Genomic DNA, 16641 nt, shown 5'->3' on the forward strand with positions numbered 1-16641 from the left:
GCAGCGGCCACCTGCGCGGCGAGAGCCTCCACCCTGCGGTTCAGGAGGACATTCTGCTCGGTCATTAAATCGAACCGAGTCGTGAAAGCGGTGAGGATCCGCTGCAACTCACCGATTACCCCTCCTGCGGACGCCTGTGCGTCCTGTTCTTCCATTGGCCGTTCAACAGCCGGTTGACGCCCCTCGGGATCCATGACGTTGGCCGAGATATCCTGTTGGGAAAGTGTAGGAACACGGACCCACAACAGGGGGCGCAAATGAACGGACAATGGAGAAAGTCAAATCACAAAGTTTTACTGTTGTGAACTCACACAACAAACACAACAGATTACAAATACAGCAGTAACCGAATTCCAAAGGTGTCGTGTGGGCAGGCTCGACGATAGGAGACGTCTGTCCGAGTCGAACCGGAACCACCCGATTTCCTCTGCCACCGAACCCCGGGGATACTGGAGCCGCCAAGTCCCGAACCCCAGGTGGCCACTGCCTCCGCTCGTCGGATCCGGTACTGCTGGCAAGGAACAGAAACAGTCAGGTGTGGGTGCGGCTGCACCCAGCAACACACAGGGTGGAAACACCACCTCCACCTCTTGTCAGGAAAATACAGGTGAGTGCAGGAATGTGAGTACTTATCCAAAATACAGTCTCCTGCTGTCTTTTCTCTTTCTGTGTAAAGGCAAAAAGTATTTAATGGTCAAAAGATGATCTGTTTGGCTGGATACGTTACCTCCTTGGTAGAGCGATATCTCGGCAATGAGGTGGAGATGCCGTCCTGCTGATATACCTCCCTGTTGATTGATATCAGCTGTCTCGTCTCAGGTGATGGGTGACAGCTGTCACCCTGGCTGCTCCTGTGAGGCGGCAGCGCCCTCTGGTGCCTGGAGCCCGCACTCCAGACAGGGCGCCCTCTGGTGGTGGTGGGCCAGCAGTACCTCCTCTTCAGCGGCCCACACAACAAGTTCACTGGATAGAAGTGTTTGGTGATGCCAATATCCTTTCAGAAACAAACAAAGGTCCAAGTCTTTAGGGTCCTGCTGCTTCCTGTCTGACTGTATGGTTGTACTTGGATGTTAACCAGTGATCTACGGACTTGAGTCTTTGGTACTAGGTCTCATCGAAGGATCCTTGGATACCGCTGGAATGTCTTTGTGTCAAATAAACATTTACTTGGGGAAATGAGTATCACTTGCATTGTGAGGGAACATCAGGTACAACATTTTGGACATGTGGTGCATTTTTCTGTGCATGATCCAGTGAGCAGGTGCCTGAGTTTTGAGGACTTCAGCAATTGAAGAAGGTCAAGGGGACATCCATGTTTCACCTGGGTGTTCCAGGCAGATGGTTGCTTTCGAGAGGTAGGGATGGCTGGCACCTAAGGTGGTTCTGGGGTGTGTTGGACATGACCTGACCTAAAATACCACATGAAGTGATAAATCCACTGCCCACACCCACCCCAACGGGAGAGTGTAGCCAAATATTTCACTAGCTGTGTATATCATAAAACAACAACAAGTACTCCGTTTCCTATGTGCTGGATGCTGTCTACGTTTGGTTTGCTTTTATGTACTACAGTCACAGTCTGTGCACAGTCTGTGTGACTGTTTGGGTTTTTGACTGACAGATGTGTGTTTGTTTTCGATCAGAGGTGTATTTGGTGATCAGAAGCCTGCAGCCGCTCTACTGACCAACATCCACGCTCACCCTGACACCGACACGACTCCTTCACAGAGGTGTGATTAATGTGTACTTTCCATTACCTCAGTTCTCCTGAATACTTTTAATTACTTGTCCTCACAATGAGCAAATGACCATCAGCCTTTTGTTTTCCCTCTGCATCTTCTTTTTTGTGCTTTTTTTTTTTCATTTTGTCTTCCTGTAGTACTGTGGTTGAGGAGACTCTGTCCATCCCTCCATCCCGTGGTCTATCCATATCTTGTCCTCAGCAGATCTCTCACTCTTCTTCCTTTGCTTGGTACATCCACAACAGTTTTACCATTTTTAAAGGCTGGAAAATAACACAGAATCATGGATGGATTTACGTTCTGTGTATTTCACAATGTTGTTTTTTTTTTTTTTTTTGGACAATTAATGACAAGGTGCAGCTGGGTTTGCAGGCAGAAACCATCCTCCTTAACAGACATAATTAAAAAGAATCAGCTAAATGATTTCATCAGTTAAACTCTAGCAAACCCCGACCCTCTTTTACCCAGCAGCCCCAGTGATTCACAGTCATCATCTCCAAAAAGTGACTCGGAGTTAACCCGTCATAACAAAGAGCATCCTGAGATGCTGTGGAGCTGGGGAGAGCTGCCGCAGGCGGCACAGGTATCCACACAAATACTCCACCTCATAACCATAAAGAAACTAGCTCAGCTCTTTTTTATTTTAACACCATATTGTGATGTTTCATGTTGCAAGTATTCTGCATATCTACGTATCTATCGTATTAATCACGAATAATCGTGTTCACACGAGTAAAACAAATTAAGCCAGAAACGCACTCAGAGAGTGTATACCTCTACCAAGGTCCGACAGTCTTCTGTTGACCACTTTATTGACATTTTCCTTTTAGCTCTTTTATTTTTCTGTGGTATTATAAAATGTCTTCTTGAACATTCTTAGCTGATCATTTACCTTTGATCCTAATCTTTGTTGCTGATCACCCATCTTTGATCTTGGTTGGTGACCTTTGATCATGATTAGCAGTGAGTTTATTTGATCCACATTGCTAATCTTTGCTCCAGATCAGTGATCACTGAGCTTTGATCTTGAGCACTCATCTTTGATTGCTGATCTTTGATCTTAATGGGGTTTTTTTTTTATCCTAATTGTTGATCATTGAATGATGGCAAAGATGTTATAAAGTATTTTGCCACTGCCTGTCTGTCTTTCTGTCTTGCTTTCATTCTGTATTCGGGATCAAAGGGTGGCTCTTTGATCTTTGAGTGTTGTTATTTTTTGCAGCTCTTACAGTAGGTCCTTTATTTCGCGTCTGTAATCAGGATCACCTAAATCCAGATCAAAAGTCATCCAAATCAACCATCAGGTCAAATCAAATGAGTCTTCTAAGTTACTCAGAAGTACTTACTTAATTTCAGTTACTCTCAGGTTAATCAGTTAGTAAATTAGTAATTGAAAGTCCTTCATTGACTTATGTTACTTGACTTTGATCAGTAATCAGTGATCTGGTTGGCCTTTTATCGAGATCCAAACTTTAATCATTTCTTCCTTGGTCCAAGGTCTGCTTCTCCACCAAATTTCATCGATATTGGTGTCTTTTTGCGATATCCTGCTAACAAGAACTGAAACTTAATCTCCCTAACAGAGGTTAAAAAAATGAATGTATGCCAGCATTGATGCATAAATCTCGGAGTGTGGAAACACTTTGTCTGTGTCTCACAGCCCTCGTTCCTGACTTTCCACCAGAAGAAGGACTCTGTCCCAGCAGTGTCCATGGCATTGTGTGGTGACACTCACTTCACAGCCATCAGTGAGAGCGGTCCCCCTTCCCTGGTGCTTTTTGACCCCCAGCACGTGGACATGGGTGCTAATAATGGAGAACAAGATGCCAAAGGAAGCAGACCTACAGACAGAGTGTCACTACCCACGAAAGAAGAGGATGAGGTTGCAGGAGAAGTTGGTAAATACAATCCTGGTCACAACGACCGTGACCACCTTCACCATGTTATTTTGTTTGGGGGTTGTTTTAGCGACAAAGGTGTAACATATGAGGATGATGTGTGCAGAGACGGAGGAGCAATCAGCCAACTCACCAACTCCCAGAATTCTTCTTGATCACCTGGAAGAAGGTGGGATTCAGCATCATCCCATCAGAAGAACTGATTCGCCATCCAAGAAGAAAGGTCTGACTCTCTATTTAAAATAAGGTTTTGAATTATTACACTAACAGCATAATAATACAACACAAGCAGATGTACCGCAGACAGTGGCGGGCACAGCTAACCAAAAAGTTAGAATTGATAAACGCTAATCCGCTCACTGAAAAGTAAACTTTTATAATGCTAAACCAATAAACTGCAAAAAAAGAATTTAGCGGAAGCTACAGCTAACTGCTACCTTTTAGTACTGACTCGGTACACTGTTGGCTACTAATAAGCCAATTCTGAGTTTAAGGCATTATGGGAAAAATGAGTCTACTTCACTGGTAGGTTGGTTGATTTATTTATTTGTAAAAACCAACAACAGTTACTGTAACATGTTTGTTTTTTTACATATAAATTTAGATTTGTAAATATGTCTTTTTTTTTTTTCATTTGTTAAAAAAAGGACATTTGCAAAACTGAAAATTCTGTTTGTGAAGTGAAATTCACGACCAACATTGGCCGCTATTCACACTCCCATCCGGTAGCTGGCAGTGAGTGATTGAAAGAAACTCATTTGAATTTTCTCTTAATGCCTTTTGGCATGTGTGTCTGTTAAAGCGCAAATCTTAAGAATTAGCGCATTACTTTAAAAGATATGTGCAATATTTTCACTTTGTAAAAATGGCAGTTACCGTTAATGTTTATGAACTGTCCGGAATTAGTTGTTTGTAAGTGTTTATAAGTTTAAAAGTGCTTTGTGTTTCATGTCTGTCTCATTGCATGTGGAAAGTACATGACATTTACTGGCCTGCTTCCCTTCTGCTGGGGGAAGACTGGGCTCACAGCGGTCTGACTATTGCAAAACACGCAACAGATAGGGACTAACGTATGATTTTGACCATTGCGTTTTACTCACGATGCCAGCAAAAAATGTTAGCAGACTGAAAATTAGCGGAACTAAATTTAGCAGAAACTAATTGGTCTCCCGAATATTTTCAAAACTAGCTGAAAAGCTAATTCGCTAACAAAAAAATTAGCTTAAGTAGTTAGCAGTTAGCAGATTAGCAGAACTGTGCCCACCACTGACCGCAGCACTTGCTGCAGTTGATAGAGTGCTAAATGCAGTTACGAAGTACAGATTTAACTGACATCTGACAGGCATCTCACTGTGTGTTTTAGTAGTAAAAACAAATCTTTATTATTAAGCATGATGGAAGGATTAACTTGGATTCATGCTGTTGTTGACACCTGTTTGGTCTGTTTTTAGAAAAAAGAAGTCAACACTTGGGTGCTGATGGAATGTACCTGGATGATATCACAGAGCTGGAACCTGAAGTAGCCGCGCTGTACTTTCCTAAAAGGTAAATCAGAAAACAGAAAATCAGAAAACAGCAGAAATACTGTACAAACATGTTTAAAACTGTTCCTAAAATAAATGAAATGCTGTTATTACTTAATCTAGTAATGTCTACCAGTCCACCATAATTTGGTTGTTTTAAAGTAGAAACAGAATATGCAGTTGTATGTAAAAGGTTGGGCACCCCTCATAATTTTCATGATTTTCCTTTAGAAATCAGTGGTTGTCTGGAACAGAAATTTCAGTTAAATATATCATATAGCAGATGAACACACTGATATTTGAGAAGTGAAATGAAGTTTCTAGTATTTACAGAAAGTGTGCAATAATTATTTAAACAAAATTAGGCAGGTGCATAAATTTGGACACCCTTGTCATTTTATTGATTTGAATACATTTAGCACTAATTATTGGGACACAAAATTGGTTTGGTAAGCTCATTGACCCCTGACCTCCTTACCACAGGTGAATCCAATCATGAGAAAGGGTATTTAAGGTGGCCATTTGCATCTCTTCTAATGAGTAGCAACATGGGATCCTCCAAACAACTCTCAAAACAAAGATTGTTCAACATCATGGTTTAGGGGAAGGATACAAAAAGCTATCTCAGAGATTTCAGCTGTCAGTTTCCACTGTGAGGAACATAGTGAGGAAATGGAAGACTGCAGGCACAGTACTAGTTAAGGCCCGAAGTGGCAGGCCATGAGCAATCTCAGATAAGCTGAAGGGAAGGATGGTGAGAACAGTCATAGTCAATCCACAGACCTGCTCCAAAAACCTACAACATGATCTTGCTGCAGATAGTGTCTCTGTGCATCGTTCAACTATACAGCGCACTTTGCACAAAGAGATGCTGAATGGGAGAGTAATGCAGAGGAAGCCTTTTCTGCATACACGCCACAAACAGAGTCGCTTGAGGTATACTAAAGCACATTTGGACAAACCAGCTTCATTTTGGAATAAGGTGCTGTGGACTGATGAAACTAAGATTGAGTTATTTGGACAAAACAAGGGGTTGAAAAAGAACACAGGATTCCAAGAGAAATGCTTGCTACCTACAGTAAAATTTGGAGGTGGCTCCATCATGCTGTAGGGCTGTGTGGACAGTGCAGGTCCTGGGAATCTTGTTAAAGTTGAGGGTCACATGGATTCCAGTCAGTATCAGCAGATTCTTGAGAACAATGTTCAAGAATCAGTGACAGAGTTGAAGTTGCACCGGGGCTGGATCTTTCAACAAGACACCAACCCTAAACACTGCTCAAAATCTACTAAGGCATTCATGCAGAGGAACAAGTACAACATTCTGGAATGGCCATCTCAGTCCCCACACCTAAATATTATTGAAAATCTGTGGTGTGATTTTAAGCGGGCTGTCCATGCTCGGAAACCAACAAACCTGAGATGTTTTGTAAAGAAGAATGGTCCAAAATTGCTGATCCAAACAACCAATGATTTTTAAAGGAAAATCATCAGGTACCCATACTTTTACATACAACTGTACATTTAGCAGACTGAAATGTGCCGATTGTGTTGCACACACAATCGGCACTTGTGCAACACACGCAAGTTACAGTAACTTGTGTGTTGGTTTTTTACAAATAAACCAACCAACCATTGATGAGGAGGCTAATTTTTTCCCATAATGCCTTTTGGCATCTGTGAGTTTTAATGGTCAAACCTTCAGAATTAGTGCATTAATTTAAAACTAAAAGATATTTGTGATAGTTTCAATTTGTAAAAATGACAGAGTTGATGTTAAAATCAATAAAACGGACGGAATTAGTTTGGTTTTTAAATCAAACCGTAAGTCAAACCTCCTTTCCTTTTTATACCTTTTGCCACACGTCTGGGGCACTCTGTGTTGAATGTAAATTACTTTTTTTTTTTTCTCTCTTTGTAGCAGCTGGGCAGCCAGGTTCCTTCTGCTGGGGTAGGGTTGAGCTCAGCTCCTCACAGCTGCCTGACTGCTGCAAAACATATTACAGACAGGCACTAACGTGTCATTTTAGGGTTTACAAATGTTTTTGACCATTCAGCTTTACTTACTCTGCCAGCAAAAAAAAAAAAAATGTTAGTGGACTAAAGATAAGCGAAACTACATTTAGCAGAAGATAACTGGTCCGCTGATGGTTTTCAAAGTTTGCTGAAAAGCTAATCCGTTAACAAAAGCGTTAGCTTCGCTAATTAGCGGTTAGTGAATTAGCAGAACTGTGCCCACCACTGTGATATCTTAATTACTGTGGCTTTACATAGCGAACACACACGGTCAGCTTTATGTATTAGATTAGACCATAATGTCATCAAGATGCATCCTACTCTTTCCTAATAAAATTTCTGATTTTTTTTTTTTTGGTTAAATTTAGTGTGTTGACATAAAACACAACCTTTTATACTAAGTGTGTGTGTGTGTGTGTGTGTGTTTCTTCAGTGATGGAAGCAGAAGCTCAGTCAAGGGAGACTGTGAGAATCAGTCCTCACAGTCAGTGGGCAATGGTGGGATGGACAGCGGTGTGGACAGTTTGTCTGATCAAATGGTCGACCTACCCCATGTAGCCATCTCTTTGTGTGGAGGACTCATCGATAACAGGAAAATTACACGAGGTATGTGAAGCAGTTTGTAGTGCCTGAGTTTACCATCCATCCATTTTCTATACCCGCTTACTCCAGTTAAGGGTCACAGGTGGCTGGAGCCTATCCCAGCAGTCATAGGGTGTGAAGCGGGTTACGTCATGGACAGGATGCCAGTTTGTCCCAGGGCCACATATAGATAGACAAACATATTCACACTTGCATGCACTCCTACAGTCAATTTAAAGTTTCCAATCCACCCAACCTTCGTGTCTTTGGATGTGGGAGGAAGCTGGAGCACCCGGAGGGAACCCACGCAGACATGGGTCGAACATGCAAGCTCCACGCAGAAAGGCCACAGGTGGGAATCGATCATATGACCTTCTTGCTGTGAGGCATTAGTGCTAACCACTAAGCCACCCTGTGCTGACCAGCAAGCTGTTGTTTTTTTTTGGAAAGTGCTTTGACATTCTTATACACACCTCAGAAAAAGTCACCTGTTCCATTGTATCCTTTCATCTATTCTTGTATCTGTTAATTGTTTTAAATCATTAGTTTTACAAGTAAAAAGTTGTATTTTACCAAACACATACAACCAGTGACATCAAGCATGTGTAATTAGGTCATTCCTAATTATGGCAGCATATTTCCTGGAAGTCATTGAATTCCACTACCACCATCTATATAGCCTAGTGGCCTCCTGTGTGCGTGTATTTGTGTGTGTGTGTGTGTGTGTGTGTGTGTGTGTGTGTGTGTGTGTGTGTGTATGGTTTAGATCACAGAGAAACTGGGGTGAAACAAACATTTGCCATTTGGCATGCTTCTGTATTTTGGGTAAAGGATGAATGCTGAAAAAACAGAAAGTTGATAGGACTAATATTTTTTGAGAAATTAGTGATATTATCTAACAGTGAACAATGGACATTGTGCTGCAATGCACTATGGGAGTTCAGGGTTTTGGGGTTTTAAATATTGTTTTGGTGGTTCATGTTATTTTAACAGTGTTGTTAGTATTATTGATTTATGTTTTTGTAGTTTAATTGGTTTAGTCAGTTTAGTTAAGTGTCATGTTGCCATTACCATGAGTGAGAAGAATAGTATGTTTGATGTCTTCCACCACTGTCTCTGTTTGGGGGTGTGTAAAAATAAGTGCGTGCTTGCCTGCATGTGCAATTTCGACCACTGACAAACTGGGGAGGGCTGACATTTGCTGTTTGGTATGCTTATGTACGAGGGCTGTCAATAAAGTAACGGTCCTTTTTATTTTTTTCAAAAACTATATGGATTTCATTCATATGTTTTTACGTCAGACATGCTTGAACCCTCGTGCACATGCGTGAGTTTTTCCACGCCTGTCGGTGACGTCATTCGCCTGTGAGCACTCCTTGTGGGAGGAGTCGTCCAGCCCCTCGTCGGAATTCCTTTGTCTGAGAAGTTGCTGAGAGACTGGCGCGTTGTTTGATCGAACATTTTTTTAAACCTGTGAGACACATCGAAGTGGACACGGTTCAAAAAATTAAGCTGGTTTTCAGTGAAAATTTTAACGGCTGATGAGAGATTTTGAGGTGATTCTGTCGCTTTAAGGACTTTTCACGGTGCGAGACGTCGCGCAGCGCTCTCAGGCGGCGTCATCAGCCTGTTCAAGCTGAAAACCTCCACATTTCAGGCTCTATTGATCCAGGACGTCGTGAGAGAACAGAAAAGTTTCAGAAGAAGTTGGTTTCAGCATTTTATCCGGATATTCCACTGTTAAAGGAGATTTTTTTTAATGAAAGACGTGCGGACGGATCCGCGCGTCGGGACGCAGCCGACGCGGTGCGGCGGCACAGGAAAAACACCTCCGTGTTGATAACCATTTGTAAAATCCAGGCGGCTTTTGATGGCTTTCAGTGGAGTGAGTATATGAGAAATTGTTTAACAGGCAGGACATGTTCCAACTTGTCCTTAAGGCTTTCAACAGAGGTGTTTTTCCTGTGGCGGAGCGTTGCGGCGGCTGCGTCCCGACGCGCGGACCCGTCCGCACGTCTTTCATTAAAAAAATCTCCTTTAACAGTGGAATATCCGGATAAAATGCTGAAACTGACTTCTTCTGAAACTTCTCTGTTCTCTCACGACGTCCTGGATCAATAGAGCCTGAAATGTGGAGGTTTTCAGCTTGAACAGGCTGATGACGCCGCCTGAGAGCGCTGCACGACGTCTCGCACCGTGAAAAGTCCTTAAAGCGACAGTCTCACCTCAAAATCTCTCATCAGCCGTTAAAATTTTCACTGAAAACCAGCTTAATTTTTCGAACCGTGTCCACTTCAATGTGTCTCACAGGTTTAGAAAAAATTTTGATCAAACAAAGCGCCAGTCTCTCAGCAACTTCTCAGACAAAGGAATTCCGACGAGGGGCTGGACGACTCCTCCCACAAGGAGTGCTCACAGGCGAATGACGTCACCGACAGGCGTGGAAAAACTTACGCATGTGCACGAGGGTTCAAGCATGTCTGACGTAAAAACATATGAATGAAATCCATATAGTTTTTGAAAAAAATAAGAAGGACCGTTACTTTATTGACAGCCCTCGTATTTTGGGTAAAGGATGGACGCCACCAAAATGAAACGTTGATAAGGCTAATATTTTTAGAGAAACTACGGATATTAGCTAATAATGCTGAACAATGGACATTGATATTTACATTCTGGACTCACATGCCAATCCAGCAGGGGTTGGTAAATTATCTATATATTAAAAGTGTGCTGTGTGTGATTTTTATTTATTAAGTGCAATGTAAGTACATAATATAATTGTAAATATGTTAAAAATACATGGATGACACAAGAAGGTGAAAACACTTATTTCCATTGTTGTCCATTAAAAATCAATTGACAAAATAAAAGTAATAATAATACTGATGATAATTATAATAATACTATATACACTCAACAAACATATAAACACTTTTGGTTTTGCTCCCATTTTGTATGAGATGAACTCAAAGATCTAAATCTTTTTCCACATACACAATATCACCATTTCTCTCAAATATTGTTCACAAACCAGTCTAAATCTGTGATAGTGAGCACTTCTCCTTTGCTGAGATAATCCATCCCACCTCACAGGTGTGCCATACCAAGATGCTGATTAGACACCATGATTAGTGCACAGGTGTGCCTTAGACTGCCCACAATAAAAGGCCACTCTGAAAGGTGCAGTTTTATCACACAGCACAATGCCACAGATGTCGCAAGATTTGAGGGAGCGTGCAGTTGGCATGCTGACAGCAGGAATGTCAACCAGAGCTGTTGCTCGTGTATTGAATGTTCATGTCTCTACCATAAGCCGTCTCCAAAGTCGTTTCAGAGAATTTGGCAGTACATCCAACCAGCCTCACAACCGCAGACCACGTGTAACCACACCAGCCCAGGACCTCCACATCCAGCATGTTCACCTCCAAGATCGTCTGAGACCAGCCACTCGGACAGCTGCTGAAACAATCGGTTTGCATAACCAAAGAATTTCTGCACAAACTGTCAGAAACCGTCTCAGGGAAGCTCATCTGCATGCTCGTCGTCCTCATCGGGGTCTCGACCTGACTCCAGTTTGTCATCGTAACCGACTTGAGTGGGCAAATGCTCACATTCGCTGGCGTTTGGCACATTGGAGAGGTGTTCTCTTCACGGATGATGCGAAGGAGATGTGTTGCACTGTATGAGGCAAATGGTGGTCACACCAGATACTGACTGGTATCCCCCCCAATAAAACAAAACTGCACCTTTCAGAGTGGCCTTTTATTGTGGGCAGTCTAAGGCACACCTGTGCACTAATCATGGTGTCTAATCAGCATCTTGGTATGGCACACCTGTGAGGTGGGATGGATTATCTCAGCAAAGGAGAAGTGCTCACTATCACAGATTTCGACTGGTTTGTGAACAATATTTGAGGGAAATGGTGATATTGTGTATGTGGAAAAAGGTTTAGATCTTTGAGTTCATCTCATACAAAATGGGAGCAAAACCAAAAGTGTTGTGTTTATATTTTTGTTGAGTATATATGATAACAAGGACCTAAACAATTCATTAACACATTAAGACAACAAATTAACATTAAAAATTATGTAATTAACAGGAAATAAAAGGGTTGAGTTCTTCTCCTAAAAACTGTTGAGGTCTGAGGTTCTAAAACATTCTGGACTCACACACCATTCCAACTCATTATAGAAACTTTGCTTAATTTATTATCACCCTTGAAAAATGTCAGCTACCTATTTTATAACACTACCCAATCTTGAGCCCATGGATCCCCACTGGCAACACACTAGTTAGTATTAAAAATAAAAAAAATGCATTGGATACATTGGCAGCTGTAAGGTGGGCATTTAATAGGCCTTTAGTCTTTCAAGAATTTCAAAAGCTCCACTGTAACCCAGCAAAAAATTTAAATTAGCCATTTATATCCCTATGTTTCTCACCACCACAACTTTTTCTTTTTTGACTGATTTGTTACTGTGTTGTGCCCAGTCTTCATAACAACCATGATATTTTTTTCAGTATGTAACTGGGATCAACTGAGCACATCACACCACTCATACAGAAAGAGAATTATATCATTTTTATTATTTTTTAGATTTGCTCTAGTATGCTAATGTGATTAAAAATGGGTCATTTGCTTGTCAAACTCCCAACATCCAGAAAGAGTGTAGGAGAATAGCGCTCCCTTAAAGCATTTATTCTGACTGTCATTTGATGAACTGTGCTGAGACACAAGTTATTATTATTATTATTATTATTGCTGTCCAATATGTCCATCAGTTGCATGTAGAACAACATGTAAATCTTTGTGTTTTTCCTTGCATCCTTGTGCACAACAGAACAATTCCAGGAAAGGGCAGTGTCCTACCAGCAGTTCGCTGACAACCCTTCGATTATCGATGATCCAAACCTGGTGGTCAAGATAGGAAACAAGTATGTATTTCTTTTTTTTTTCTTAACACAAAATGAAAACTTTTACAGCAATACACAGCAGTATATATACTTGTATATCTACTGTTTGTTTCCATGAAAGTGACATGTTCATTCATCTGCATCCCCAGTTTTTTTCTTTTTAATACACTATACAATTTTATTGATTGTACTTTTATTTATTCAGAGCAGCTCATGCACATTATAACAATCAATCTTTTTTGTTTGTGTTATTTTTGCATACACTGTAATCACACGTCACTCAGAATCTACATAATTTTATGAAGTTGAAGGTGGAAGAAATGTTCATAGTTCTGTGTCTCATCTGTTTAAGGTATTACAACTGGAGCACAGCAGCTCCAGTCATGCTGGCCATGCAGGTGTATCAGAAACCTCTGCCACAGGTAAAACACACACATGCACATACACACACTCACATGTACGAGGTCTGTCCATAAAGTAACGGTCCTTTTTATTTTTTTCAAAAACTATATGGATTTCATTCATATGTTTTTACGTCAGACATGCTTGAACCCTCGTGCGCATGCGTGAGTTTTTCCATGCCTGTCGGTGACGTCATTCGCCTGTGAGCACTCCTTGTGGGAGTCGTCGTCCAGCCCCTCGTCGGAATTCCTTTGTCTGAGAAGTTGCTGAGAGACTGGCGCTTTGTTTGATCAAAAATTTTTCTAAACCTGTGAGACACATCGAAGTGGACATGGTTTGAAAAATTAAGCTGGTTTTCGGTAAAAATTTTAACGGCTGATGAGAGATTTTGAGGCGATTCTGTCGCTTTAAGGACTTCCCACGGCGCGAGACGTCGCGCTGCGCTCTCAGGCGCCGTCATCAGCCTGTTTCAAGCTTAAAACCTCCACATTTCAGGCTCTATTGATCCAGGATGTCATGAGAGAACAGAGAAGTTTCAGAAGAAGTCGGTTTCAGCATTTTATCCGGATATTTCACTGTTAAAGGAGATTTTTTAATGAAAGACATGCGGATGGGTCCGTGCGTCGGGACGCAGCCGGCGCGGTGGAAAAACACCTCCGTGTTGATAACCATTTGTAAAATCCAGGCGGCTTTTGATGGCTTTCAGTGGAGTGAGTATATGAGAAATTGTTTAACAGCTGGACATGTTCCAACTTGTCCTTAAGGCTTCCAACAGAGGTGTTTTTCCTGTGGCGGAGCGTCGCGGCGGCTGCGAGCCGACGCTGCAATCCGTCTGCACGTCTTTCATTAAACAAATCTCCTTTAACAGTGGAATATCCGGATAAAATGCTGAAACCGACTTCTTCTGAAACTTCTCTGTTCTCTCACGACGTCCTGGATCAATAGAGCCTGAAATGTGGAGGTTTTCAGCTTGAAACAGGCTGACGACGGCGCCTGAGAGCGTTGCGCGACGTCTCACACCGTGGGAAGTCCTTAAAGCGACAGTATCACCTCAAAATCTCTCATCAGCTGTTAAAAGTTTTACCGAAAACCAGCTTAATTTTTCGAACCATGTCCACTTCGATGTGTCTCACAGGTTTAGAAAAAATTTTGATCAAACAAAGCGCCAGTCTCTCAGCAACTTCTCAGACAAAGGAATTCCGACGAGGGGCTGGACGACTCCTCCCACAAGGAGTGCTCAAAGGCGAATGACTTCACCGACAGGCGTGGAAAAACTCACGCATGCGCACGAGGGTTCAAGCATGTCTGACGTAAAAACATATGAATTAAATCCATATAGTTTTTGAAAAAAATAAAAAGGACCTATACTTTATGGACAGCCCTCGTATGTGTCATTTTATTCTGGCCAACATGCATTATTATTAACTTTTTCTTGCACCTGTTGATTTAGTGTGTATGTAGTTCTGTAAAAATTAAGTGAATGAGATATTTTACTGTATTTGTGCAACTTATACAAATAATTGTCAAAAGTGCAACATTAAGCCAATATAAAACATTTAAAACACACATATACACATACAAAGCTGCAACTGAGCAATTAGAAACGGGCAGCATTAAGTATAAAGTTGAAAATTAAAAAAAAATTATTACAAGTATGTACTTACTAGGCCACTAAACTACCACTGAAACTAAAATAAAAATGGGGTGAATGAGTTAATATTTAATCTCAACGAGATTTAGATGACAAATGAAAAGATAAAGCACTATAGCCTGCTGACTTCTTTTTCACCTTTGGGGGACAGTGCATGCCTGTTGCCTGCCTGCGTACATGTGGCTCAGGAAGATGTGCAACACAAAAAAGTGCACAGTTGTACAAGTATTTTACGTGTTAACAACAAAACTTTGAAATATGACCATGCATGAGGCTAATATTGTCATAAGCATCTGAGTTTTGATTAAAACCTTAGCTTTGAACATCTCTAATAATGTTATGTAGAATTAAAAAAAAATTTAAAAAAGAAGAAAAGATCAGAATTGCATTAACGTAAGTTGCAAGTACCATCTTAACATCAAGAACATTTCTTTGAATGGTGTATTTTGCTGTAAACGCTCCTGCCGTTCCACATTAGCCTGCCTGTTTGCACTTTACTGTGAAAATGTCTAATCTGCATTGTGCACATTTAAATGCATGTTATTTGCTGTGGAACTCCCATTTATTTATGTTAAGATTAAAATTCATCATTTGAAAGATTGAAATATATATATTTTTAACAAAATATGTTGTGTTATGTTAATGTTGTAATTATTTAATATTTTTGCAATGTGTGTAATGCCAAGCATTGTGAAACCTGATGTCATTTGGCTTATTTGATTCATAAAAGCTTGATATAGTACATGCATGCCATTTAGTTAAAGAATGATACATAGAGTATATGATGAATAGTACTATGTATGAACACACGCATGCAAGTCTTATGTTCCACAGTGAATACTGCTTTGACTCTCACTGACCCACCTAATGCTGAAAAAACATCTTTATCTCCCTCCTTATTTTTACTCCTTTTTGTGTATTTTCTTCTCCTCACTTCCACTTAAGTGTTGGTGTTTGAGTTATGTGTTTTCTGTTTTCGGATTGTTCTCCTATTGCCTCCCTGGTCTGTTTGGCTCCAGCTCATCTCAGCCTGTATGACGTTTTCTGGCTTTACTTGCTTGACTCAAGTCCTTTTAGGTTGCATCACATCCTTTTGCTTTGTGTTTGCATACCATTGCAATTGCATTTTTGTTTTTGTTTTTTTTGCTTTTGTTTTTTTGTTTTTTTTTTGTGGCTGTACTCTAGTGTGGTCGCTACCGTGTCTGTGAGAGGTAACAACATTTCCGAATTAAGACAAAACCAGCAAATAAAAGCTTAGTTTTTTTACAAACGTTTCACAACAAAATCACCTGCATCAACTCAAGAAGTAGTTGCATCCTTAAGTGTTTTGCAAATTGAGAAATGCATTTAATGCATTAATTGAATTTAATAATGTGTCTTTTGCAAATTCACACACATACACACAATGCAAACAAAAGCACAGATGCGTTGAAAAGCTCCATAGCACAACAGAAGTACTAACAACACAAAAAGAGGTCCCTGACATACTATATTGCCAATCAAATAACACTTCAGAATATAGCTAGCTTAATAGTAAAGTCATCAATAACATAAATAAATATACTTAATTAGCATCAGATATGTCATACAGGTACAGTAATAGATTGCTGCAATGTACTGACTGGTCCATAAGTTAAGGTTTTCTGGACATAAACCTCTTTTTGTGTTGATAGTAATTACTTTGTGTCTTGGCCATTTGCCAAGTCTGTGTTTTTGTGTGTGTTTTGTGAATTTGCAGCATACATGTTACCATGTTAATAATTGAATGTACAATTACATTTGTTTGTGTTCTGTGAGTTTGCAAGGTTTTTTTCTTCAGTTTGCAAGACTTTTTTATGCAGTTAAACTGAAATAAGTGAAACTTAACAAAAGACTTTAATTTATTAAACCTAAATTTATTTGTTTCTTTCAAA

At 40.6% G+C, this 16641-nt stretch overlaps 1 protein-coding gene across 5 annotated transcripts in view; it reads left to right on the forward strand.

Annotated features, from left to right (window-relative positions):
- Window positions 1-16641, forward strand: part of lpin1 (lipin 1) — an 85148-nt gene that overhangs the window by 44309 nt on the left and 24198 nt on the right. Inside the window, exons 6-15 of one of the 5 annotated variants that reach the window (XM_034188135.1) lie at window positions 1644-1730; window positions 1880-1972; window positions 2211-2325; window positions 3403-3640; window positions 3747-3863; window positions 5092-5185; window positions 7610-7782; window positions 12603-12696; window positions 13028-13097; window positions 15674-15760. In XM_034188135.1, the coding sequence (XP_034044026.1) occupies window positions 1644-1730; window positions 1880-1972; window positions 2211-2325; window positions 3403-3640; window positions 3747-3863; window positions 5092-5185; window positions 7610-7782; window positions 12603-12696; window positions 13028-13097; window positions 15674-15760 (1168 nt within the window). The remainder of the gene's footprint in view (window positions 1-1643; window positions 1731-1879; window positions 1973-2210; window positions 2326-3402; window positions 3641-3746; window positions 3864-5091; window positions 5186-7609; window positions 7783-12602; window positions 12697-13027; window positions 13098-15673; window positions 15761-16641) is intronic. The other 4 variants (XM_034188144.1, XM_034188151.1, XM_034188164.1 and 1 more) reach the window with 4 other exon arrangements.

Source organism: Thalassophryne amazonica, chromosome 2 (assembly GCF_902500255.1).
Source record: "Thalassophryne amazonica chromosome 2, fThaAma1.1, whole genome shotgun sequence".
In the NCBI taxonomy this organism is placed as follows: Eukaryota; Metazoa; Chordata; class Actinopteri; order Batrachoidiformes; family Batrachoididae; genus Thalassophryne; species Thalassophryne amazonica.